The sequence below is a fragment of the Ceratotherium simum genome, chromosome 3 (genome assembly GCF_057802395.1).
Source record: "Ceratotherium simum simum isolate JZ-2026a chromosome 3, ASM5780239v1, whole genome shotgun sequence".
Classification (NCBI taxonomy): domain Eukaryota; kingdom Metazoa; phylum Chordata; class Mammalia; order Perissodactyla; family Rhinocerotidae; genus Ceratotherium; species Ceratotherium simum.
In genome coordinates, this window is record NC_141902.1 from 92,234,034 (window position 1) to 92,260,556 (window position 26,523).

The window sequence follows — 26,523 nt, forward strand, 5'->3', positions numbered from 1 at the left end:
ACTGCGGTCAGGAACAAACAAGTAAATTCGTGGAGGTGATGGCGAAAGCTGTAGATGTGGAGGAGGCTGCCCAGGGAGAGGGCCAAGGACAGAGGGGTCCGGAGAAAGGGGACTCCGTGCCAGGTCCCAGGAGGGGGACTTTCAGAAGGTGGTGGCCAATGCATCCAAGGCTGCAAAGACAAGCAGAAGGGCCTGAGAGGTGGCTTAGGCTATTACAGCTCACCTCGGGTCTCCTGGGCCAGGTGGGGGGCTTATGACTACTGCCCATCAGCCCACAGGGCCAGCAAGCCAATGAGACTGGCCCACAGAAAATACTGAATGCCACCAATAGGGGCAAGTTGACAGTCGGGAGGGAAGCTCTCAGCTTCCCCTTCTGCAAGTGGGACTCCTGGGTTCCAGCAAGTGGCGAGCTACAGTTAGTTACTGGGGAGGCAGGACCATCCCAGAGCAGAGATGGGAGGCCAGATGCTTCTCCCACTGTCTGCTAGTGCCCAGGAGAGGCCAGAACAGGGCTAGGGGTAGGAAATGCTCCCAGGAGGGAGTCCAGAAAGACTGACTCCAAACCCAGTCCGTGCAGCTCTGTAGAGGAGAGCTCTGAAACGGGAAGGAGTGGGCCGAGGGCCCCCAGGGGTGGGGAGCCCCACACCCCCAGTTCTTTTGGAGACCACGGCCTGGGCCTTTTATTCTGTCCCTGCCACCAAGAAGCCCTGGCAACAGCAGCTCTCAGGAAGAAGCCATTCCAGACTAAGTTCCCTGATGAAGTTCCAACAAAGCCACACCCTACCTCTGGCAGCCACTTGGCCAGATCTGCCACCCAGAGGCGCCTGTGCATATCACAGCCTGGCTCCCAAAGTTCGTTCCGCAAAATTCATCTTGTGTCCCAAGGCCTTGAATACTAGGGTGGTCTCACATGCCCCTTTCCCAGCTAGCATTCCCTCCTCTATCCGCTGGCCGCCTTCCCAGATTACCAAGGCACTGGCCTGCACAGCTACCCCCAGCCACTTCCTGACAGCCCCTGCAGTGGGGAGGGCAGAGGGGACTGGTAACCCTGGAACTTTCCTCCTAGCCCTGGAGTGGATACACCATGGCCTCCCAGGAACCAGTGTGCTCAGCCAGGAGGCCTCGCACCCACTTGGCAGAGCCCCGGCCCCTCCCATCCCACACGGCACCCCACCCTGGGGCCTCCTGCAGCTCTGAAAGCAGCCCAGGTTCACTGAGTTTCTAACAGCTCCTCCAGCCCGCCACTCCAGCTGCAGAGAAAATGGAAACTGCCGAAGGGAGAAACCAGCAGCCTCAGCCTGTCTTCCTGGCGTGGGAAGGGAGCAAAGGCATTCAGGGAGACGGCCTCTGTGCCAGGCACCCCTGGACCCCTCACCAGGCTGGCATCTGAGGCCCCAGGGCTGCAGGGGTCTGGAGGGGGAGACCAGGCACTGGGATAGGAAGTGCTGGCCCCTCCTGCCGCTGTTAAGCTCTCTGTGGTCAGGCAGGCCACACAAGAAGGCTGGGGTTCAGGAGGACAGAGGGTGCTGGGTGGGGACCAGCGCGACCGAAGCCCATTTCAACAGAGCAACGATGAACAACAGCAGGAGTTCCAGGGGTGATATAAATATATTTTGGAAGCTGCCTGTGTACCCTGGGGTGAAGACCCAGCACAGAGGGCTCCTGTCCACCCTCCTCCCCTCTCTCTCCACAGACCCACCCCACACCCTCTGTCTCTTTCTAGGCTTCAGGACAGGGTCAAGAGGGGTCTGCAGGGAGATAAGGGGGCAGTGTCAGGGGCTAGGTGGCAGCAGCAGGAGTGGCAGTATCATGCCTCTTATCTCCTGCCCGGCGCCTGAGGGCCTTCCTCCAGGGCCGTGGAATGTGAGGTGTGGGAGAGGGGGTACCGAGGACACAGAGGCTGGACTTGGGGGTCTGAGAGGTGTCGGTCACCCACACCCCCTATTAGCCCTTCCCTGTCCATCCCAGACCTACTCAGCTCCCACAGTGCCTAAGAAAATGGGATGGCATGAGGGCTGGGCGCCAGGGGCACATGGGAGGGAGAGGGAGGGGGAGAGGGGAGGGAGAGGAACCCCCACCCCCAGGTCGGCTACAATCAGAAGGGAGGGTGGAGGCAGCAGCAGGCCCACGGAAGGCCAGGAGGACCAGGGAAGGGGCAGGTGCCCCACGGCCCTTCCGGTCCTCCAGCCTGGCCTACCACTAACAGCCCAGCAGCTCCACGCGCAGCGTGATGCGGTTGTGCCAGGCTACGGGCAGGATGCGCACAAAGCGAGCCAGGAAGGGCGTCTCAAACATGTTCTTCTTGTGGGAATTATTGTCCAAGTTGCCAGGGAAGATCTGGAGGCAGAGGGGGTGTCAGGAGGGCCCCAGGCCAGCCCCCTCCCCTCGGAGCCCAGGCCAGGCCCACAGGGCAACCCCGGAGTGGTGAGGGCAGGGCAGCCAGACACTCACCTTGCTGTCCGTGGCCCTTTGGTCCCTGACCTCGGTCCAGTTCATGCCGTCGTTACTGTGGGCCACCTTGTAGGCTGCCACATACTGGATGTGGCCGAAGTCTCGGGCTCCCTGGGTGATGACACCGGTCACCTGCCTCTGGGAGCCCAGGTCAACCTACAGGAAAAACCAACCGTGTTTTCTTTGCCCGAACCACCTCTATAAGGTGGGAAAAGGCAAACACACTGGGGCATGAATTCTAATTTTGGGAAAAGGACCTCACCTGGCAGAGCCTCAGTTGCTTCATCTATAAAACGGGCATAAATAATACCAACTACTTTGTCAGTCACTGTTCGGCACTTCACTGCAACGAAGCTCAGATCTCAGACCCTGAGCCCCCCGGCCAGCCCCTCCTCTGATGGGAACAGGGCAGGAGAGGCCGGAGCCTGCAGGGGCATGAACTCCTGGGGCCCCTGCAGGGTTGCCCACAGCCTGACGCTGGTCCTGAGGGAGCCCACAGGCAGGCGGCTCATCACGCAACCTGGCTCCACAGGCTAACGTGCCCCCTTGGGGCCCAGAGTCAGACCTCCTGCCCCCCGTCCCCGACCATCCCGGGGAGGCTGCCCCGAGACTCAGGCTGCAAACCCAACTCACTGCCAACCAGCAGGTGGGCCCCCGGCAAACCCTCACCCTGCCGGGACTCAGTTTCCCCATCTAGAAAATGAGCGGATGCCCTGGTTTTCCGTGACTCTCCTGTTTCCCCATTTCAGTGAAATCCACAGGCTGTCCCATGGCGTGCCTCAGAGCGCATCTGCTCTGTGCCAGGCGGAGAAATCCCACAGCACCTGGGTCAGGGGTCAGTCCTCCATCCTGCTCTGCTGTCCGGGGGGAACTCAGCATTGTCACCCTGTGGCAGCCAATGGAGGTGGTGCTACCCTACACACATACACACACACTCACTCACACACATACACACCCTTTCTCCACTGGGGCTGGGGCCCTGGTGGAAGTGACGCTGAGCTCCCTCTCTCCCCACTGGAGTTACAGAATCAGGAGACGGGGGCACAGGGGAGGAACAACGAGCAAAGCCAAAGAGAAACAAGGCTTTTCACAAACTCCCTCTCGGGGAGCAGAAGCCTGGGCTTGGCCGAGGCCGAAGGTCTGGCGGCCCCAGTCCCGCACCCCAGGAGGGGCCGACTCACCTGCAGCCACTCGGAGGCAGAGCTGCTGTGGGCGGTCCAGGCGTTGAACTTGCCCTGCTTGTCCAGCCGCGCGTAGAAGGGATACCAGCTGAAGGCGTTCAGGCCCCAGGTCCGGTAGGTGCTGGAGGCCGTGATCTGCTTGTCGGGGATGCTGTTGTCCTTCAGGCCCAGGGGCTCAGCGCAGCCTGCTAGCAACGGGGGGCTGTCACCCAGATCCGGGGTCCACAGCCTCCCAGGGTGTGAGTGCAGGCGAGGAAGGGGAAAGAACTCTGCGGGTCCTGACCAGCCCCTGCATCCTCCTGGACGACAGACAGCAGCTCCTTCCACCTTCTAGAGCCAACCGTCTACTCTCTCACTGCCTGTCCCCCACTCCTCGCCTCAGCCAGCTGCCTCAGCACCCACCCCACCCTGACTTGTCCTTCACCCTCTGCACAGGGCAGGCCCTCATCCACCACCTGCCACCCTCCTTCAAAGCCTGACTCGGGGGCCGGCCCGGGTGGCATAGCGGTTAAGTTCACGCGCTCCACTTCAGCAGACCAGGGTTCACTGGTTCGGATCCTGGGTGCAGACCTATTCAATGCTTATCAAGCCATGCTGAGGCGGCATCCCACATAAAGCAACTAGAAGGATGTACAACTATGACATATAACTATCTACTGGGGCTTTGGGGAGAAAAAAGGAAAAAAGGAGGAAGATTGGCAACAGATGTTTAGGGCCAATCTTCCTCAAAAAAAACAAAAAAGAAAAAGCCTGACTCGGGAGACACCTCCTCCAATAAGCCTGCCCTGACCTCCTCACATGGGCGAGACTTGTCCCCCGCCCCGGACTCCCAGCACCTCCTCTGTCGCTCCTGCAGTACAGCCACCCCACGCCCCGCTGAGTCCTGGGATTATCGTCAGGAACATTAATAACAGCATCTCATCGATTCAGTACTTACGTCAGTCATTTAATCCACCCACAAAAACCTGAATGAAGATATTAGTCACCATTCTACAGACAGAAAACTGAGGCTGAGAGACATAAAGCATCGTGCCCGAGTCACACACACAAACTCCTACAACCATGCTACGCTGCAACATCACCTCCACCACCTGTGTGCCCACCCAGAGCCCCAGAGCCGGGAGGCCTGCCGGTGGGGACCCAGCAATGAACGGACAACACTTCTGGCCTCCAGCAGTGGCAGTCAGAGAAGTGAGGACTCCCGGGGCTCAGGGAGGATCCCGTGTCCTCGCCGGCAGCCCGTCCCGCAGCGTCATTCACCCACTCAACACTGAACCCCCAGAGTGCTGTCAGGTCTGTGGGGCTGGCCTGAGGAGCTGGCCTCATGTTCCCTCAGGCCTGCCCCAAACACTCAGGAAGGTGCCGGCGGCTTTGTACCAGTCGTCTGTGCCTGCGGGTGGCCAGGACAGTCAGGGCTGGGCAGAAGAGAAAACTCCCAAGAGAGTGGGGACGTGTCTTGTACCTGGCAGAACCCCCACTCCACCACTCTGTCCCTTTGGGGAATTGGGGGGTGGGGGAGGGGCCTGGAAACCCAGGCCTCCTGCCGGGAGCAAGCTGTAGTACGTGGCGCTTCATGTCACTGTCGCCCCAGACGCGTGCACCCTCGCCACTAAGACATTTGCCTCCTCGTGAGGGCGGTACACCAGGTAACCCCCTCCCTCCTCACACAGAGAGGCTACGCGCTGGGAGGTGGCTCGTCCGAGGCAGGCTAAGGCCTGGGGCAGCTTTGCAGGGGACACCAAGTCGCAGCATCTGCTCAAGGTGGACCCTTCTCCGGACCATCTGCTTCCAGCAGTTCATGTCCCCCGCCTCCTGGGCCCCCCCCAGGAAGTCAGATAGCCTTCCAGGGGAAATGCGGTGGGAGGGGCACTGAGCCCAGGGCCAGGACTCTCGGCTCCATCACTCACCATGTGACCCTGGGAAGTCCCTTCTCTCTCTGGGCCCCACCTGTAAAACGAGGTATAAGAGCAGTGCTTCTCACAGATCACCTGGGGGGGGTCTTGTTAAAACCTGGATTCGGGGGCCGGCCCAGTGGCGCAGCGCTTAAGTGCACGCGCTCCACTTCCGCGGCCCAGGGCTCACAGGTTCAGATCCCGGGCGCGCACCGATGCACCGCTTGTCAAGCCGTGCTGAGGCGGCGTCCCATATAAAGTAGAGGAAGATGGGCACGGACGTTAGCCCAGGGCCAGTCTTCCTCAGCAAAAAGAGGAGGATTGGCCTCAGATGTTAGCTCAGGGCTAAGCTTCCTCACAAAAAATAAAATAAAAAAATAAATAAAATGCGATTCTGTCTCAGCAGGTCCAGGGTGGGGCACAGATGCCCAGGCTGCTGGTCCCCAAGCTCACTTAGAGTTGAGGGCTCTAATCCACCAAACCCACTGACTGCACCTTCCTCCCTGACCCAGGCCACCTGTCTTCCCGTAGGTCACCCCGCACGCACAGTGGCCCTCTGCCCCAGTCTCCACACAGCCTAAAGGATCACTTCTAGACACAACTCTAATCATATCCTCTGAGCAAGGATATCTTTATCTGAGGATAAAGACATGAGTCCTTAAAATGGTCCACATAGCCCCTGCCTGGTCTGGCTCCACCCACCTCTCCAGCCTCATCACTCACCAAGCTGCCCCTTGCTCTCTAGGCTCCAGCCCCGCTGGCCTTCCTTCTATCCTTCAACACACCCCAGGGCCTTTGCACTTGCCAATTTCTCTCCTGGAATGCTCTTCCCAAGTTCTTTACATAGCATGTGCTCCATCATTCAAGCCTCCACTCAAAGGCCATCCCAACAGGACAGTCCCCGTGCCATCCCCTCCCCTCACCCCAAGTCACCCTCATCACACCACCCTCTAGTTTTTCTTTTATTTGCTCTTTGTCTCGCATCAGCCTTGCTCATTAGAATGCAAGTTCCACGAGGTCAGGGATCTCACCTGTATTGTTCCCTGGAGCCAAGTACTCCGAAAGAGCTTAATAAATCTCAATAAATGTCTATTGAGTTAAATAACTAATCGACTCATCAAGGACAGCATGTCTGCCTGTGATGAGGAGGAATCCTGGTGCAGGGCATGCCCAGGCCTCAGCCCCACACAGGTGCACGTGTGTACACACACGTGCACACACGTGCACACCAACACTCTCTCCAGCCGGCTGGAAGGCCTGCTAGGGAAAGGTGTCCAGACCTTGCGGGAAGCAGATAGGCAGCCTCACGTCCTTGGCTTTCTTGTGGCCCCAGAGGAAGCCGCTGTGACGGACTCAGGCAGGCAACATTAAGCCAAAGGCTTCAGACCACGACAGCGAGGGGTGAAGGACTACAGGGAGAGGGGCCCCAGGTGGAGTCCCCAGACCTGTCTCTACCCTTTACCAATTGCCTAAACTTCCTTTTAGCAGAAGGCAAAGCCTTTTACTCCCCACTTAAACAATTAGGCTCAAGAGGCAGTGAGCCCGGGAGCGGGAACACACTGACTTAAGGTCATATGAGAAACAGACTAAGTGCAGCCAGGCACGAAAGGCAGCTCTAAGTAGTCCTAGGCGGTATCAGAGATGGGACGACAGGAAGAGGTGCCACAGAGCGGGAGGGACGCAGAGGGCGGGTCTTGGGTGAGACAAGAAAGGCAGAGCCACCTCAGCCGTGCAGCTGCCTGGTGAGCCCTACAGTCCCACCAGGGGCCAGCAGGTGGCGTTGTGGCTGCAAGGCGGGAAATACCCAGACCTTAGAGAGCAAGCCGGGCTGAAACACCTCAGTCCGGCCCCTGCACCCTGACCCCTGCACCATGACCTCTCCAATGGTGAGTGTTTCCTGGTTTGGCAGAAACCTGTCCCTTTCTGGTCCCCCCGTCCCTCCATCTGGGAATCTCGCTGGAAAGGGCAGCAGGAAGCACCAGCTCTAGCCCTAGGACCCTAGAAGCCCCCACGTTTCCCTAGAATGCAGACTACAGGAGGTTTGGGAAGAAAAGCACTAGCTGGGTGGGTGTCAGAAGCCCAGGGATGTAGACCAGGTTTTAACACCTACCAGCTGTGCACCCTGGATCAGTCATTGATCTGGGCCTCGCTTTCCTCACTCACTCACTCACTCACTCCATCAAGCATTCACTGAGCACCTCCGATCCAGGCACTGGGGACACAGCAGGGAACGGAGCCGACATCTGCAAAACAGGACTAATGCTACGTGTTCTAGAAGCTCAAGGGACCAATCAGAATCAATGAAAATTCTTTGAAAACTGAAGTGGTGTCTTTATCTCTACCGACCAGAATGCCACGGTTGGCAGACAGCGAACGCCTAGGCAGGACTGCGGACGGCCGGGCGGTCCCTCTAGAGCACGCCTCCTGCACGAGCCCAGACCCTGGGCCGCGCTGCCGTCCCCCCGGCTCAGCTGGGCTGAGAAAAGAGCGGGCAGAGCAAGCCGTCTTCCACGACTGACCACAGCCCCTGCACTCACCATTCACCTCACAGCCAAGGAGCTCGAAGCGGAGGGTGCAGCCGCGGTGGCAGACGATGGGCACTAGCCTCACGTACTGCACCTCCAGAGGGAAGTCAAACATGTTGACCTTCAGGCCGCTGTTGTCCACATTGCCCACAAACACCTAGGAGGGAAGAGGCAGATCAGAGGGGAGGGTCAGTGTGGGCAGGCCCCCTTCCTGGGCTCAGCTCTCTTCTGGCCACCCCACAGCCCTCCACAGATTCCCCTTCTCACACCTTCCTTGGTCATCATGGGGCCTGGGCATAAACCCCTGCCTTTCACACAGGGCCACCTATAATCTACAGGGTGCCTCTGTGTAAGTTAGGAAAAGGCACTCCTTGCTCAAGACACTTTATTATAACAATTTTCCCACAGATAGAAGCACACAAACATATGATATCTATATTGTGAATGGTGCTCACTTAGTAATGACATCCTTGGGCAGTGTACAACCTGCACAGCTGTACCTGGTAGCCCTGAAGGCTCAGAATGCCTCGCAGCTCCACCACGACAGTCACCCTCAACAGGTCATCGAACCTTTTTGGGTCTCACTATTCTCATCTATAAGATGAGACTGTAACTTGTAACCACAGAACCTGGGCATAATCTGGGTTTCCCAATTTCTGGGAACCAAGAGGCACCTGAAGACCCACCTCACGGCCAGTCACCCAGGGGGCTCTAACCTCATTGGGGGCCCTCAAACAGCACTGCAGCCCCAAGGGGTGCTGACCACAGCCCTTCTTTAGAGCCCCAATAAGCCTCACCTTGCCTCCTGAGTCCCCTGCATCCTGGAGGAACTGGAACTTGCGCCCATCGAGGCTGTAGGCTACCTTGAACGTCTTCAGGTACTCGGCACTGCCCGCACGGCTGGCACCCTGCGTCACCACGCCTGTCACCCGCATCTTCCGCAGCAGGTTCACCTGGACCAGGGCGAGGAGGAAGGGACCTTTATCTCTGGGTGCTTTCCATCCCCGCCCCTCCCCCACCAGACGGGGAGCAAAGGAGTGGGCTTTCTCACTGGCCCTCTAAGGGCTTTGGACCCAGCACACAGGAGGGACAAGGCCCCCAGGGCCTTCGTCCAGTGCAAACAGCCGCTCCACAGCCCGGGGTCTGCTCCCCCTCGGCCTGCCCACCCACTCCAGGCCCCACAAGGCTGCCCTCCACTTACAGATACTTCACCCACAGGAACCTCTCCCTGCCACCTGGACCCCAGTTATGAACCCTCCCGTGGTGACCCCCACATGCAGGCACACTCATCTCACCTTCTCCCCTCCCATCACGCCACCCCAGGGCCAGCCCTCCCGTACCTGGATCCAGGGCTTCTTGTCATAGTTGCTGGCCGTCCAAGCATTGACGATGCCCGTGCGGTGCAGGCGGGCCAGCTCCGGGACCCAGCGCTGCAGACCCAGGAAGCCGAAGTGCACGGACGAGGCGGAGATCTGCGCGTCAGTGATGGCGCCCGTCTCCATGCCCAGCGGCATGGCACAGACTGCGGGGAGGGAGGCGGCAGTCAGCGGGCCAACCGAGCAGGTGGCACCCAGAGGACAAGAGAGTAAGACAGTGTGGCCTCGCTGAGGACCCAGAGCCCAGACCTTGAAGGGACAGGGAGGGCCCAAGAGGAGGTACCAAGAAAAGGTGCACGGTGAGGAGGACAGCAGCCAGGCAGGCACGGGGGGTCCTGGCCAGGCCGGCACTCAGGGCACCGCCGTGACCAGCAGCTGGAGTGTCCCACGAGGCTGTGGCAGGTGGTCTGGCTTTTACAGGGCATAGAGCAGCAATCGTTCTGGGGGTGGGGGGTGGACTGGTGGGAGGGAACACCAGTGTGACCCCCTCTTCCTCAGTGTCCCTGCCCACCAGGAGGACCGCCACGTCCAGCCCAGCCCGTGGCTTCCCCAGGAGGGTGGCTGTGGGAGAAGGGGCACCTCAGATGGAAGTGAATAGTATGTGCGCTACACACAAAGCAATAAGAAATCTGCCTGGAGTTTTCTAGAATCCCACTGGCAGGAGTTTTCTGGGTGGGAGGTGAATGCCATTGTGTTTCTCTCGTACCCTGTGCCCCTTCCAACTACTAGTCCTGACCCAGCCATCTGCGAAGCTGCCCCTGGCCAAGGCCTACCTCCTTCACCATCACCCCAGCGATGTGGTCCCGGGGCCCAGCCTCTCTCCTCCCCCAGGGGGGCCTGGGTGCCCGGGCCTCAGTCCCAAGCACAGAACCCTGGACAGACTGCTCTTGCTCCAACCCCAGGCTCATGCTGAGCCGGGTGCTGACACCCTCGCAGGGAGGGAGGCCAGACGCCCGAGGTCAGAGCTGGCAGCGGCTGGGCAGACATCTGAACCCGGGTCTGGAAGTCCTCACACCCCACATGTCCACACCCTGAGGGACCCACACACGCATTCTTTGGGCCTGTGGGTCCTTGTGGGCTCCAAGGAAACACACCGCATAACAAACAAGGAGGGGCTACAAAGGTCCCTCTGGGAGGCTCCCCCGCCTGCCTTCTGCCCCAGGTGCTGCCGTGTCCAGCTGGGGGCTGACCCCAGGCCGAGAGGCAGAAGGAGGCCAGGTAGGTAATTTAACTCTGGCACACCCATGGATACCTGGGCTCCCAGCACAGTAATTAGTGGGCCCACCTGGCCCCACCCAGGGCTCCGTCTGTCTCGCCCCCCCCCAACACACACACACACACACACACACACACTCCTCCACCCAGGATCTCAGGATCTTAAACACACTGGCCTCAGCCCAAGGCCCAGGACACAGGCCTGTGGTGCTGCCTCTTCGGAAGTGAAAAGCATTGCAGATATTTTACTGGCTCTCCCCCAGGGCCCCAGCTCCCACCCCACTGGCCCAGCCCCCCCTCCTCCTTCCGCAGGTCAGCAAGCCTCAGAGAGTATTCCCACACCCGCCTGAAGAACTGCCTGCCCGGGCCTGAGATGTTCAGCACGGACCCACTGGACTGCAGAAACCTGACCCCCACACACTCATCCCTGGGCCTCAGATGTGGACTCACCACCCCCCACCACGGGCGAGGAGGAGTCCTGATTTGGTGGGAGGGACTCCAGCTGGGCCAGGAGGGAGGACGCTGGAGAGCCGCTGCCAGCAATGTCAGATGGGCACCCCCCAGGGCCATTCTGTGGCCGAGTGGATAACCAAGCAGACCAGGCAGGCCAGCCCCTCTGCACACGCTGGGCCTCTGACCTCCTGACAGGGAGGGGACGGTCCAGCCCACCTGGGCCTCTCCCTCCTCCCTGAGCCCTGTGATGAGGCCACACAGGTCAAACGCGGGCCAGGAACTGTCAGGCCCTGAGGCCCAAGCCTTATTTACTGACTTCCTGGGCCCAGTTTTCCCCTCTTGGTAGAAAAATCCCAAGATTTAACCCTAAAGCTGTGTGTCTGGTTCACGGTGACCCAGGAAACAGCACTCACATGACTCCTGTGGTCCTCACACCCCCCTCTCCCTTGCAGCAACATCAGGCCTGGCCTGCGGTCCCAGGAGAGAGGGCCAGGCAGGAAGAAGCCAGGGGAGGGACAACAGGACCCCTTTCCCCCCGCCCATGGCCTAACCGAGGCTCTGTCCCACCCTTGAGGCCCTGACACAGGGCACAAGGCCAGCACGTGGCCCGGGCTGCCAAGACCGCAGCCCAAGGTCCGCCTCCGAGCTGACGCCCCAGATACTCACTGGTCTCGCAGTGGGGGCCTGTGTAGCCACGAGCACACCTGCAGACGTACTGGGTGAAGACGTCCCCTCGGTGCGCGTCGTCGATCACGTGGCACTCGGCATCATTGCGGCAGGGGTTTGGGATACAGGGACCTGGGCAGGGGAGGCAGGTAAGATGGGCAGGTGATCAGGAAGGAGCCGGGGACAGAGAAAGGCAGCAGCAGAAGGACCCCCGGTGAAAACTCAGCCCACTGCCTGCCTCCTCCAGCCATCTCCTCCCTCCTGCAATCTGCAGGAGCCCCTAGCTTTCCAAGAGGCCTGGGAGTTCCCAGGGAAACGCTGGCTGACAATGGGAGAGGTGCTGGGGACCACCACCCACTCCAGGACGAGCTCAGCCCAGTAGCCTGTGCTCCCGCTGGGCGCTGGGTGTGGGGCAGCAGGCACACCCAGGGCAGGTACCTGTCTCAGTCTCGTTGCAAAGGAGCCCCGTGAAGCCTTCGGGGCAGAGGCAGTAGAAGGGGAGGTCGTCCTGGCCCAACAAGCAGGTCCCACCATTCAGACACTGGCTGGAGTCACAGACGTCACCTGCAATGGCGGCTCTGACTCAGCACCCAGTCGTTCACTCAGGAAGTCTCTGGGGAGCCAACGACCGAGCACGTGCTGGGCCCCTCAGACAGAGAAACCAGGGGCAGCCCAGACCTCAAGAAGCCACGGGAAAGAGGCGGACAAATCCCTGGATGAGGAAGAGGTGCTGTAAGCTCTGACAGAAGCCTTCACAAGGGCCACTGGAGGTGTGGTTCCCGCCAGGGAGGTGGAGGGTCACAGAAGAGGGGACATGTGCACTGGTCTAAAAGACAGAGTGGGAGCGTGCCAGGCTGGGGAAGGAGGAAAGACCATTCTAAAGAAAAGCAGAAACACAGGGGGCGTGATATGTTGGAGAACAGAAAGACACAGCTGAAAAGGTAGGTTGGGGCCAGACTGGGAGGGACCTTAAGAATGACAAGTTTAGATTCTTTATCCTGCAGACCACGGGCTCTGAACCTTCCTTCAGCCTCCCCACCATTGTCCACCAGGAAAAACAACATCAGAGAGTCTCAAGCATGGGGTGGGAGTGGGGAAGCCATTTCCAGTCCTGGGAAGGAGAATGAGAAAAGCCCACGTGCAGAGCTGGCACGGGCTCCTGGGTGAGTGGGAGCGTTTTGTAGCTACATGAAGATCCCTCTGGCCGCTGGATGGGAATGTGACTGGAGCAGGTGAGGTGGGAGACCAGGAGAGCATCAAGGAAGCTGTCACAGCCTCCTGGTGAGAGGAAGTCAGGCAAAGGGGTGAGGAGGAAGGGTGGATTCGAGAAACACTGGACCAAGACTACACAGGTGGGAGGAGGGCTGCAGAGGACCTCACAGCTTCTGGTTGGGGGCTTGGGTCAAAGATGTGCCTGTAACCTGTCCCCAGTCCCTTGACTCTGGTGAACTGCAGCCCACTAGGTCAGCCAGGCCTGCGGAAGGTCTTCTAGCCGACCTTAGCATCCCAGAAGGGATGCCCCAGGTCCCACACCCAAACTCATCATGTCGGCTAAGACGCAAGACATCTTTTTTCCTCTCTGCAGAATCACACCATCCCAGGCTGGCGCCCCTCTTGAAATCCCAAAGCCCCAGAGAGCAAGGCCAGGGCTCCAGGGAAGGGGACACCACTAGTGAGCAATGGAGCCCTCAGAGCTCCACCTCAGCCCCGGCCTCCGGAGCTTAAGGCGGCTCCCAACAAGCTATTAGTCATTGGCTTTAAATAGCAGGTTAATCCCCTCCCCTGACCTGGCGGGCAGCAGGCACTGCCACAGACAGAGGTTTGGGAATGGCCAGTGCCCTGGGCTCCTGTCCCAACAAGATCCAACTCTTCTTCCTCCCCCTCCCAACCACGTCCTCTCCCAATACAGCTCCAGGGCGGGGCGCCCCCTCCCCACGCAGCCCCAGGGCAGGGCGCCCCTCCCCACACGGCTCCAGGCCGGGGCGCCCCCTCCCCACACCGCTCCAGGGCAAAGCCGTCCGTGGGAAAAAGGAAAAGCAAAAGGTGTCCCCTACCGGGCGGGCCTTAGACTGACTCACCTGTGCACAGCAGCCTCGGTGCTTCCCCTTTCAGGGAAAAGCCAGATCACCCTCTATGAAACCACCTTTGGGATTTCAGGGTCCTGCCCTTTGGGAGATTTCCCCTGGGCTACTTTGCCAGGGCTCAATTGTGGGGACAGAGAGGAGTGGAAAGGGATATGGAAGACCAGCAGTCTCTCAGGGTTGCTGGGGAGAGCCACAAGCTCCCAAGTGCGTGGGAGCTTGGAGTGGCCTGAAGACTTCCGCCCCAGGCCTGGGGGTCAGAGTGTCACCGGATGGCAGAGCCAGGGCTCAGCTGGGACCCCTCCCCTTGCTTCAGTCAGTCCTATTTCTAGGAGAAAATGATGGAGGAGATGCCTACAGAGTCCTTGCCAGCACTCCCCTCCCCAGTGGGCATCATTTTCCCAGCCCTGGAGGGGACTGAGCGACCCCACGTTGAAGGGGATGGGCAGCCCGTGACCGGCCTGCAAGAGGGCGGAGGCCTCTTAGGTGGGGGAGGAGGACCAAGGAAGATACAGCAGCAGGCCAAGGCCGCGGGAGGGAGGCAGAGCCGCCACCGCAGGAGGAAGCCCTTTTCCTAGTCCCTCCCTGGGCTCTTAGCCCCCTCCTCGGCCCTACCTAGAGCCCCGTCCGTTCCACCGACTCCCCAGTACCCCGTCCGTCCACCCGTGTGCCCACCCCACACCTTCGCTTGGCTGATCACACACCTACGAGCTGGGGCGCAAAACTCCAATGAACTAACCAGCCGCCTGGGGTTGGGAGGGAGTTGCCAGAGAAAGTTGGCTGAAGCCTTATCAGTACAAGAGTCCTAGAAACTTCCAGGTAGAAGGCGCGCAAGAGTCAGGCACAGTTCAATGGGTTCATTTTGCAGATGGAAAAAGAGAGGCCCGACACAGCGGATTCCTTTGTTATGTGTAAGCCACATCCCTAGGGGCGGCTGGGCTGTCAACAGTGTCCCGAGTCACCGCCCAACGCTCAAGCCTCTATCACCGGCTAAAACCCACAGGCGCGGAGACAGCAGGAGAGGCTGAGCGCATCCCCGCCTCCGACCGGAGAAGTCACCCCTCCGCACGGCCCCGACTCTTTGCCCAAGTTTGTAAACAGCGGAGACGGAGGGAGGGCGCCGCGGCGAACTTCCGAGCGAGCGCGGGAGGAGGGGCGAGGGCGCGAGGGCGGCGCGGGCCACTCACCGGAGGCGGCGAAGAGCCCCGAGGCGCCGAGGAGCGCGCCGCAGAGCGCGGCCAGCAGGCGAGGGCCCGACATGCTGCGCGGGCGCGGGCGCGGGACCGGCGCGGGGCTGCGGAGACCGCGGGCTCTCACTCCTTCGCCTGGACGGGAATAAATCAGGCAGCGCGGCCCCGCCCGCCGGCCCACGTGCTCCGCCCAGGCGGGCGGGAGGCGGACTCGGGGCGGGGCTCCGCGGCCTGGGAGGGAAGCCGGGAGCCGAGGGGTCCGCGGCCCCCGTCTCTGCCCGGGCCCGTCTCTGCCCGGCCCCTCCCGCGTTCCGTTTGGTGCTGGTGACCAGGCCCCGAGTCCTGAGTCGGCTGGGCAGGGAAGGGCTCAGAAGGAGTTGCTGTTTGGTTTTTAATTTTAGAGTTAAGAAAAGATGCTAAACCTTATTCATAAGAAAAATGCAAATTAAAAGTACAGTGAGTATTGGCAAGTATCAAATTATTAACACACTGTTAGTTTGAGGCTGTGGGGAACAGGGCCAAGCATGCATTGTTGGAGGAAGTGTAAATTGGTTCAACTTCTCAGAGAGTTACTTGGCAATACCTATCAAAATGACAAATGCTGAGACCATGAGACCTAGCAATTCCACCTAGAGGAAGTCATTCTACAGAAACTCACTTGTGTAAAATGACATGTATACAAAGATATCATAGCATATCATAGCGGCATCCTTTGAAATGGTAAAAGACTAAAATAGGAATCAGCAAAGTGTTTCTGTGAAGGGCCAGATAGAAAATATTTTAGGATTTGCAGGCCATAAGAGCTCAGGGCAACCATCCACCTCTGCCCTTGCAGCAGGAAATCAGCTATAAACAATATCCAAGGAATGAGCATAGTGGTTGCCTAAGGGGAAAGAGACTTGCTTGTCACAGTTGACTTTTTACTAAGTGATTCTTTTTTATCATGTGCAAGTATTACCTATTTACAAATAAATGATTTTAATGAGTGTTCCAATCAGACTAGACCTCCCTCCCAAAAATGAACAGCCAGACATCTCCCCTACCAGCTATGTTGAGACCTAGGTTGAGACTAGAGTCAGAATTTACTACTGGCAGGAGGCCCTTCTTAAAACTGTTCAGAAGGAAAAAACCACATATGATCAACTCAGCCACAGAAAAAGCATTTGATAAAATCCAACACCCCTTCATGATAAAACAATCAACAAACTAGGAGTAAAAGGGCACTTCCTCACCTATAAAGAGTATCTATGAAAAACTCACAGCTAATATCATACTTAATGGTGAAAGACTGAATGTTTCCCCTAAGATCAGGAACAAGACAAGGATGTCAGCTCTCACTCCTTCTATTCAACACGGCAGTGGAGGTTCTAGCCAGAACCATTAGGCAAGAAATAGAAATAAAAGACAGCCAAGTTGGAAAGGAAGTACTAACACTGTCTCTGTCTCTATTCACAGATCACACATCTTATACTATATATAAAAAGCCCTAAAGAATCCACACACAAAAAAGCATCTATTCAAGCTAACAAACAAATTCAGCAAGGTTGCAGGATAAAAGATCAATACACAAAAATTACTTGTATTTCTTACACTAGAAATGAACAATACCAAAATGTAATTAAGAAAACAATTCCATTTACAATCACATCAAAAACTAACATACTTAAGAATAAATTTAACAAAAGAAGTGCAAGACTTGTACACTGAACACTATAAAACATCCTTGAAAGAAAGTAAAGGAGACCTAAATAAGCGGAAAGACATTCCTGTTCATGGATTGAAAGACTTATATTAAGATGGCAATGCTCCCAAACTGATATACAAGTTCAACATAATCCTTATCAAAAATCCAGCTGTCTTTTTTGCAGAAATTGACAAGCCGATCCCAAGATTCATATAGAAATGGAAGGGACCCAAAATAGCCAAAACAATCTTCGGGGAAAAAAAGAACAAAATTGGAAGACTCATACTTTCTAATTTCAAAATCTACTTACAAAGCTATGGTAATCAAGACTGTGTGGTACTGACATAAGGATAGACATACAGATCAATGGAATAGAATTGAGTGTCCAGAAATAAATCCATACATCTATGGTCAATTGATTTTCAACAAGAGTGCCAAGACAATTCAATGGAAAAAGAAGTCTTTTCAACAAATTGTGATGGAATAACTGAATAGCCACAAAAGAATAAAGTTGGACTCCCGCATCTAAGTTTATACAAAAATCAATTCAAAATAGATCAAGTACCTAAATGTAAGAGCTAAAACTATAAAACTCTTAGAAGAAAATAGGCATAAATCTTCATGACCTTGGGTTAGTCAATGGTTTCTTAGGTATGACACCTAAAACACAAGCAACCAAAGGATAAAATAGATTAATTGAACCATGTCAAAATTTTAAACTTTTCAAAGGACACTATCAAAAAGGTGAAAAGACAACCCACAAAATGGGAGGAAATATTTGCAAATCACTTATCTGATAAGAGTCTAATATCTAGAATATATAAATAACTCATAACTCAACAACAAAAGGACAACCCAATTTTAAAATGGGCAAAGAATGTGAATAGATATTTGTCCAAAGAAGACATACAAATGGCCAATAAGCACATGAAAATATGCTCAACATCATTTGTCATCAGGAAAATCAAATTCAAAACCACATGAGATACTACTTCACACACCCATTAGGATGGCTATAATCAAAAAAACAGATAATAACAAATGTTAGTGAGGATACAGAGAAATTGGAACCCTAATACATACTGACGGGATTGTAAAATGGTGCAGCCACTGTGGAAAACAGTTTGGCAGTTCCTCAAAAAGTTAAACATAGAGTTATCATATGGCCCAGCAATTCTACTCTTAGATACATACTCAAGAGAACTGAAAACATATGTTCATACAAAAACTTATACATGAATGTTAATAACAGCATTTTTAATAGTCAACAATTGGAAACTACCCAAATGTGCATCAACTGATGAATGGATAAACCAAGCGGTGTATCCACACAATGGACTATTATTCAGCCACAAAAATGAAGTACTGATGCTTGCTGCAGCATGGATGAAACTTGAAAACATTATGCTAAGTGAAACAAACTGCACACTGTGTGATTCCATTTATATGAAATGTCCAGAATAGGCAAATCTACAGAGACAGTAAGTTGCTGAGTGGTTGCCAGGGGCTGGGGTGAGGGGAAAATGAGGAGTGACTCCTCATTGGTACAGGATTTTTGGGGGGAGTGATGAAGATGTTCTAAATTAGATAGTGGTAATCGTTGCACAATTTTGTGAGTATACTAAAAACCACTGAACTGTACATTTTAAAAGGGTGAATTTTATGATGTGAATTATATTTTAATAAAAAGAAACACAACTCTTCAGAAATCCATCTCAGATGGCAGATAGAGACGCTGTGAGCATAGTGTCCTTGCTGGTTAACGCCACTTACTCCTGCAGAGTAGAAGTTCTTGGTCACCCTCACCAGCTTCCTGGCGCAAGACACATTCAATCACTGAGTCATTCAGCAATTATTTATTGAGCATTAACTGGTGAGCACTGTGGCTGGAAACCCCGGCTGCACATTAGCATCACTTCGGAAGATTTTTAAAAATACAGATGACCAGGCCCCATCTCAAAGCAAATAAATCGGAATCCCTGGGATGGAGCCTGGGAATCAATATTTTGTAAAGCTCCCCAGATGAGGCTAATGTGCAACTAGTCAGAGAAACCACTGGCTACACTCACTGAGGAGAGAGACGAAAAATGTAGGCCTTGGGACCTGCAGCTGACAGGGGGTTTTAACAGGTGAGAGAGGGATGGGGAGGGAGGAAATTGTCTTGTATGATCTGACTCTTGTAGAAATCGGTGGGATGGTCTCTCCTTGGCCTGAAAACTTTTCTTACGCAGCACTAGAGCATCATAGAATTACAAGATTTGGTTGGATTTTCTAATAACAATATCATACCATGATCATATTAAACAGAAAGTCCATTTAAAAACTTCAGTTTTTTTCATGTAAATGACAGGAAGCCAGGTAAAGCTTTATTTTTTAGTTAGTGAGGCCCCTACACAATTAGAGAACATACTCTGTCTTCCAGAAACTTCCAGAAATTAAATTGACAAAACTCGAAGTTGATGGGGCTGTGAGAAATAAATACATTTACATCTCATTGGTGGAACTACAAGTTGATTCAGTCTCTCTGGATTGAAGTCTGACTGTAGAAAGACCTACAAAACTTGACCTAGTTTCTACTTTGGGCAAATTCACCACAAGGAAATTACCCAAATAAAAAATAGTATACCAGGATGCACATAGCACCACTATTCACCATTTTGAAAAATTGATAACAGTCCAAAATGCCCAGAGGTGGAGAGCTAAACAAACTTGCTATGACAGACCCCACAGTATACTTATAACAAGTGAAAAGGATGTGGAAATTTGCACATGCAAGAATGTGAATGGGCAAGGTAGAATGCCCGTCCAAAGCCTCCATGCTCATCAACAGCACACGGTGTAATACCTTACACGTGGATGTGTGTCTGTGTAAAAACAAAAGTTGAACGAGGATTGAGTCACAAAAGGACAAATACTGTATGATTCCATGATTCCACTTACATGAGGTATCTAAAGTAGTCAAATTCTTAGAAATAAAAAGTGGAGTGGCAGTCACCAGGGGCTACAGGGAGGGTGAAAAAGGGGGGTGTGGTTTAATGGGTGTAGAGTTTCCCTTCTGCAAGATGGAAAAGTTCTAGAGATCTGTTTCACATCAAAGTAAATCTATTTGACACTCCTGAACTGTATACTTAAAAATGGTTAAGATGGTAAATTTTTGCTTTTGATCACAATACATAATTAATTAATTTAAGAAAGAGAGAGAATTGAATTGTTATTTTATTCCACCAACATTATTTGAGCCAAGCGCCATTCCAGGAACTAAGGGAACAGTTGTCCACAGGACCCATGAGGTCACTGTTCACATGGGCCTTAAGTACAGAAGAAAAGAAGGTAATTAATATATTGTTATATGTCAATTATATCTCAAACTTTAAAAAAAAAGAAAAAGAAAAGAAGATAATTTCAGGTCTTAGTAAGTGCTACGAAGACAACACAACAGGATGATATGACATAACAAGGAGGAGGGAAGGGAGACTAGTTTAGACAGGGTGAGTAGGAAAGGCCTCTTTGAAAAGGTAACATTCCTGCTGAGACCCTGAATGATCAGAAGCCAGCCTTACGAGGATCTGAGGAAGCAAAAGTTCTGAGAAAGGAACAGAACAGAGAGCTCATAAATGGACCCACATCAGTATAGTCACCTGTATTTTGACAAAGGTACCATGGCAATACAATGGAAAAAGGATAGTCTTTTCAACAAGGGGTACTGGAACAACTGGATATCTGTATGCCAAAAAATAAAAACAAGAACAAACTTCACATCTTATAAAAATTTTACTCAAAATGAATAATAGACCTAAGTGTAAAACACCAAACTATAAAACTTCTAGAAGAAAACCTGCATGATCTTTGGTTTGGTGATAAATTTTAAATACAATACCAAAAGTAGGATCCATGAAAGAAAAAATGATTTAAATTGGGCTTTATCAAAAGTAAACTGTTTGCTCTGTGAAAGACGCTGTTAAGAAAATTAAAAGACAAGCCACAGACTGAGAGAAAATATATGCAAATCGCACATCTAATAAAGAATATGTATCCAGAATAAATAAAGAACTCTTAAAACTCAAAAATGAAAAAGCTCACTACTCAATTTTTCAAATGGGTCAAAGTTCTAAACAGACAAAGAAGATAGGTGGATGGCAAATAAGCGTATGAAGAGATGCTCAACATGATTTTTCATTAAGGAAATGAGAATGCAAACAACTGGGGCCAGCTCAGTGGCCTAGCAGTTAAGTTCATGCCCTCCGCTTCAGCGTCCTGGGGTTCACCAGTTCGGATCCTGGGCGTGGACCTACGCGCACCGCTCATCAAGCCATGCTGAGGCGGCGTCATACGTAGAGCAACTAGAAAGATGTACAACTATGACATACAACTATCTACTGGGGCTTTGGGGAGAAAAAAGGAAAAAAAAAAAGGAGGAAGATTGGCAACAGATGTTAGCTCAGGGCCAATTTTCCTCAAAAAAAAAAAAAACAAAGGAATGTAAACAACTGTTAATATCACTGGGTACCCAGTGGAACGGCTAAAATCCAAAAAACTTGACCATATCAAATGCTGACAATAATGCAAAACAGCAAGAACTCTCATTCATTGCTCGTGAAAATGCAAAATGGTTCAGCCACTTAGGAAGACGGTTTAGCAGTTTCTTATAAAGTTAAGCATAGATTTACCATATGACCCAGAAGCAATTTCCGTCCTGGGTGTTTACCCAAGTGAATTAAAACTTACGTTAATACGAAAACCTGTACACAAATGTTTGCAGCAGCTTCATACATAGTCGTCAAAAACTGGAAGCAACCAAGATGTCCCTTGGTAGGTGAGTGGATAAACTGTGGCACAACCATCCAATGGAATACTGTTCTGTGATAAAAAAGACTGAGCAGTTGATTCACACAACATCGATGAATCTTAAAAGCATTTCGCCAAGTGTGAGAACATAGGCCAAAAAGGCTATATGCTGTATGATTTTATTCACATAACATTCTGGGAAAAGCAAAACTATAGGGACAAAAAATAGATGAGCGCTTGACAGGGGTTTGAGGAAGGGGAAGTGGGAGACTGCAGAGGGGAAGCATGGGGGAATTTGTAGGTGATGGGATTATCCTGTATGATGCTGGGGTGGTATTTACGGAATGCTGTGCAACTGCCAAATCCATAGAACTTTACAGCACAGAGAGTGGACTTTAACATATGCAAGTTTTTTTTAAATCAACCAGTATGTTGGTGGCCCCCAGGCTGTGACAGAAGAATCTAAATGGATTGCAAATGTATGACATAACTTCACTGCAGGCAGTTGTTGGGTGGTGGGGAGGTTTGGGGGTGTGTGTGGAGAGGAACTGACCTAAATAACTTTGGAAAACAGTGTTTTGACTGGAAATCATAAGGCTAAAGACAAAAAGAACTGAACCCTAGAATCAGTAAAGTTGTTTCTCACAGGCATACAGGGTAACAATTCTGAGGCTGCTGTGCATGTATACTGGGGTTAAACAAGCAAGCAAATGGATGGTTGATGGTAGGAGTCAGGATTCTCACTGTAGGAGAGGAAAGTTATAAATAAGCAAAGAGGGAGACTGGAATAAACCACATGGTACTGGATTAGTCAGAGGCATCAGTATGGATTCATGTTTAATTTAATCTAGATACGGACAGATAGGGACAGAAATAATTATAGATACGTGTATATACACAGGTTAAAATTCATGTGTATATTTCCTAGCTCTGGCTGCTGAGAGGGCCTAGAAGCAGTGACACGCCTGTCACAGTGAGCACCCCAGTGCTCAGACCTTGGTCTCTAATACATTTTTCCAATGAAAGGAATCAGATTTCCTTGGAGAAATGACTGATTCTGGGGCTAGAGCAGAGAGAATACAAGATAAGCCTGGAGCATCCAAAAAGTGCTTTAAAAAACAAGAGGATGAGGACATGTGAAATGGACAAAAGAGCTAAGCTGAAAGAGCAGCCAGTCACCAAAACTGGAAAAACGTGAGCAACAAAATAGATAATGTGGTGTTGGATTATAACCCGAAGTGTGAAGTAAATATCCATGAGTCCATAGTGGTACAAATAAATAATTGAATAAATAAATAAATAGAACAGACAAGTCTTCCTCACAGAAGAATTGCAAATAATTTCTGTAGCTACTCCCTCCTCCAAGAGGTGGACATTACTGGCCCTCCCCTCACTTGGAGCATGGACTCTGCTCAGTGACTTGTTTCCTAAGAGTAGAGTATGGAAAAGATGGGCAGAGAAGTAACTTTTTGGAGGAGAAATATTTCAGAAAAGCTACCTATTCCTTTGACCAGGTGATCAAGGTGAACAGCATCAGTATGTCATGTTGATAGCATTTACCCCCGATATGATATTATGAAACAGGTACTCCACCTCTGCAGTCTTCCTCTCAAGAACCCATAACCCCAGTCTAACCATTAGAAAAATATCGGACAAACCCAAATTGTGGGGCACTCTACAAAACACTAGACCAATACTCCTCAAAACTGTCAAGGCAAGTCAGAAATTATCACAGGCCTCCGAGATGGGGACATGGTGATAAATGTAATGTGGCATCCTGGATGCCACCCTGGAACAGAAGGACATGAGCAGAAAAGCTAGTGAAATCCAAATAAAATATGGAAGTTAGTTCATAATACAGTGCCAACATTGGTTTCTCAGTTGTGGCACATGCGCCATAGTAATGTAAGATGTTAACAACGGGGGGAACTGGGTGAGGGACGTCCAGGGGCTCTCTGAACTATCTTTCCAAGTTTTCTCTCAATATAAAACTATTCTAAAACTTAAAATTTAGAAAAAAGGGGCTTGAGAAAGGCACAAGCCTGGTTGATTAACCAAGAGAACATACTGGCCGACATAACCGGACTGACCAGAGGAGAGGGGAGCTGAACCCAAAGACGCTGCAGAGGGGGACCGGGGCCAGCCCCAGCAGGGCCTCGTCAGCCTGAATTTGAATCCTGGTCCTGCCATATGCCAAGTGGGTGATCTTGGGCAGGTTCTTGGCTATGGACTGAATGTGTCCCCCAAAACTCATATGTTGAAACATAATGCCCGTTGCGATAGTAGTAGGAGGGAGCACCTTTGGGAGGTGCTTTGGTCATGAGGGTGGAACCCTCAGGAAGGGGATTAGCACTCTCATAAAAGAGGCCAGGGCACTCCCTTGCCCCTTTCACCATGTTAAGGACACAGCACGAAGGTGCCATCTATGAACCCAAAAGCAGGCCCTCGCTAAACACTAAATCTGCTGGCACCTTGATCTTAAACTTCCCAGCCTCAAGAACTGTAAGAAGTAAGTTTCTGTAGTTTATAAGCTACTCAATCTCTGGTGTTTTGTTATAGCAGCTGGAACGGACTAAGACATTCTTCAGTATCTGTCTGAGCCTCAGTTTCCTTATCTGTAAAATGAGGCAATAATAAGGCTTTCCTGATGGTTTCCAGTTTGGGGCTGATATTAACACCCTCATACATGTCTTTTGGTGAACATATGCACACATCACTGTTGGACGTTTACCTAGGAATTGCTGAATCATAAGGCATGCACATGCTCAGCTGTAGTAGATACCTCCAAACAACGTTCCACAGTGGTTGTACCCCTCCAATAGATTTCATGTATTTATAGTTTTGCACATAGAATAAAATCCACATTCTTTACTGGTCACTCAGTAAATGGAATGTTGAGAAAAAGAAACCAAACACAAAAGAGTACATGCTCCATAATTCCATTTATATAAAGGTCAAAGTCAGGCAAAACTAACCAATGGCTTCGAAGTCAGAATAGTGGTTACTCTTGGTGGAGGGCTAGTGACTGAAAGAGGCACAGGAGGAACTCTCAGGGGGTTGGAAATGTTCTGTTTCTTGCTCTGATGGCTAGCTACATGGGTGTGTTCACTGTGTGAAAATTCATCAAGGCATACACTTACGATTTGTGTGATGTTTTGAATATGTGTTGCACTTCGTGAAAAGTTTCCGTTAAAAAAATTCTATTGAAGGACTTTAAGGGGAAGGGTGCCATTATTTTTAAAAGATGATACTGGCTGCTATGTGGAGAATGGACTATAGGGAGACAGGAGAGAAACCCAGGGACCAGTTAGGAAGCCAGTGCAGTGGTCCAGGAGAGAGAATATGGTTGCTCCGGCCGGGGTGAAAGGAGTGGAGTTGAAAAGAAGAGGATGGATACTGGAAATATTTTGGGAGTTGAGCCAACAAGACTTGCAGGTGGATAGGCTGTGTGGGGTTAGGCAAGAGAGGAATCAAGGATGACACCCAGGTTCTGGCCTGAGCAACTAAGTGGGTGGTGGTGACTCTTATTGGAATAAATTGCCTGTTACTTATCTATCTCATCCACACCAGGTGAGCTCCTTATCTCCAGGACTGGGTGCAGTGCCTGGCACAAAGGAAGCACCCCTAAAATATTTGTGGGATGAACGAAGTTCCTGTCCCCACTGGGCAGCACCAGAACCAGGGCGTAGAGGTGACAGCAAAGCAGACTGTATGCAGGAGAAGGAAGTGCTCTCCAATGACTGCAGCTCTGTATGCAACGGGGGACGGACTGCTGTGGGCGGTGGGCTCCCTGTGACTGGAGGGATTGAAGCAAAGGAGGACAGTGTACGAGAGGGACGGTGAGGACAGGTGATCTCTGAGGTCGGCCCTATCTCCAGGATGCTGGTTTATGATTATTTGTCGATACTGCCCAACTCCATCAACGTGGAGAGGAGGGATGCGGTTGTCCGGTCCAGCGCCTCCTCTTCTGCTGTCCAGCATCACGTGGGCTTGAGCAGCACAGAAGCAGCCCCACACTCACACCCTCCGAATGCGCACCCTCTTTCCCAAAGCAGATGCTCTGAGCACACATCACGATCTGTGAGCAAGCAGCCCAGCCCAGGCACCAAACAACCCCCTTTTGTTTCCAAGCCAGAGGCCAAGGGCCAGGGGCCGGCGCTGGGGAATAAATATGCTTTCAGTTTAAAAATGTAAAAGTGTTTTCTCACTGAAACCAAAAGCTTAGGCCACAGTCTGAGGCTTCTTTATGTGATTTTCCTACTTCGGGCGGGGCTTCTGTTGACCACTGTCCTCACTGATTTCTCTGGCAGCTTCCTCCACCCTGACTGACTTCCCCTTCTCCGAACGCCTGAAGCCCTGACTCTCAGAACAGCCAAGGTCTCCTGTGCACGGTTGGTGGTGCCCTGAGATGTCCTCTCACCGGGTTTGTCTGCTCCTCTGAGACAGGCAGTTGGTGTTGTACAGAAGGATTTAGAACCTGGGACCTGGATTCGAGCCCCACTTCACATCTTACCTGCCTGATGACCTTTGCCGAGCTGCTAGTCAGACACATTTATTTTCTTCACACAAAGTGTGTCTCCTTTCCTCCTTCCCAGGAAGCCAGTGGCATCCAGCGAAGTTGCCTCATGGGCCCAGAGTGGTTCTAGAAGCCGCATTTGCTGTGGAAAAGATACATGCCCACACCTGGGTTGGGTATTTGGTCTGCAGAGTAGAAAGGACGGGGAAGAAATGCCTTAGAAAGATCTATTTTTATAGGGCGCTGCTCGAAGCCTTTCTAACTGGGCCAGCTGAACATCTGGACAACCCATCTCACGCCTGAGTCCAGAGCAAGGCCATTTCCGGAAGAACATCAAGTCCCTTCTTGGAAATCAAACCCAGAGAGGGCTGGAGCAAGAGCCCCAGATTGGGCAGAGATGAGGGGCGGTCAGCAAACCACAGCCCAGGAGGGTTTGTCACTGATAACCTTCCACCACCACCCAACCCCTAGCCTCTCCAGCTCCGCCCTCTCCCCACCCCCCAGCTGG

The 26,523-nt window shown here is 52.4% G+C and overlaps 1 protein-coding gene across 2 annotated transcripts; it reads right to left on the minus strand.

Moving 5' to 3' along the window:
• Nucleotides 1-1,589: 1,589 nt before the first annotated feature.
• MFGE8 (milk fat globule EGF and factor V/VIII domain containing) lies at nucleotides 1,590-15,185 on the minus strand. 2 transcript variants are annotated; one of them, XM_004431936.3, is made up of 9 exons: nucleotides 15,028-15,185; nucleotides 12,198-12,323; nucleotides 11,760-11,891; nucleotides 9,390-9,571; nucleotides 8,847-9,002; nucleotides 8,062-8,206; nucleotides 3,633-3,817; nucleotides 2,452-2,607; nucleotides 1,590-2,337 (listed from the first exon to the last, which is right to left on the minus strand). In XM_004431936.3, the coding sequence occupies exons 1-9, from the start codon at nucleotides 15,098-15,100 to the stop codon at nucleotides 2,200-2,202; spliced, it is 1,293 nt and encodes a 430-aa protein (XP_004431993.1). In that variant the 5' UTR covers nucleotides 15,101-15,185; the 3' UTR covers nucleotides 1,590-2,199. The 2 variants fall into 2 exon arrangements, with proteins under 2 accessions (XP_004431993.1, XP_014644127.1); XM_014788641.2 differs by having other exon boundaries at nucleotides 3,633-3,820.
• Between the last annotated feature and the right edge of the window lie 11,338 nt (nucleotides 15,186-26,523).

Coding starts and splice junctions, on each gene's coding strand:
- MFGE8 (XM_014788641.2), bottom strand. CDS start 15,100: ATGTCGGGCCCTCGCCTGCTGGCCGCGCTCTGCGGCGCGCTCCTCGGC. Junction 9,003..9,389: donor ACAAGAAGCCCTGGATCCAG/GTACGGGAGGGC, acceptor GCCCTGGTCCAG/GTGAACCTGCTGCGGAAGAT. Junction 8,207..8,846: donor CAGGGGACTCAGGAGGCAAG/GTGAGGCTTATT, acceptor CTTCCCTCCTAG/GTGTTTGTGGGCAATGTGGA.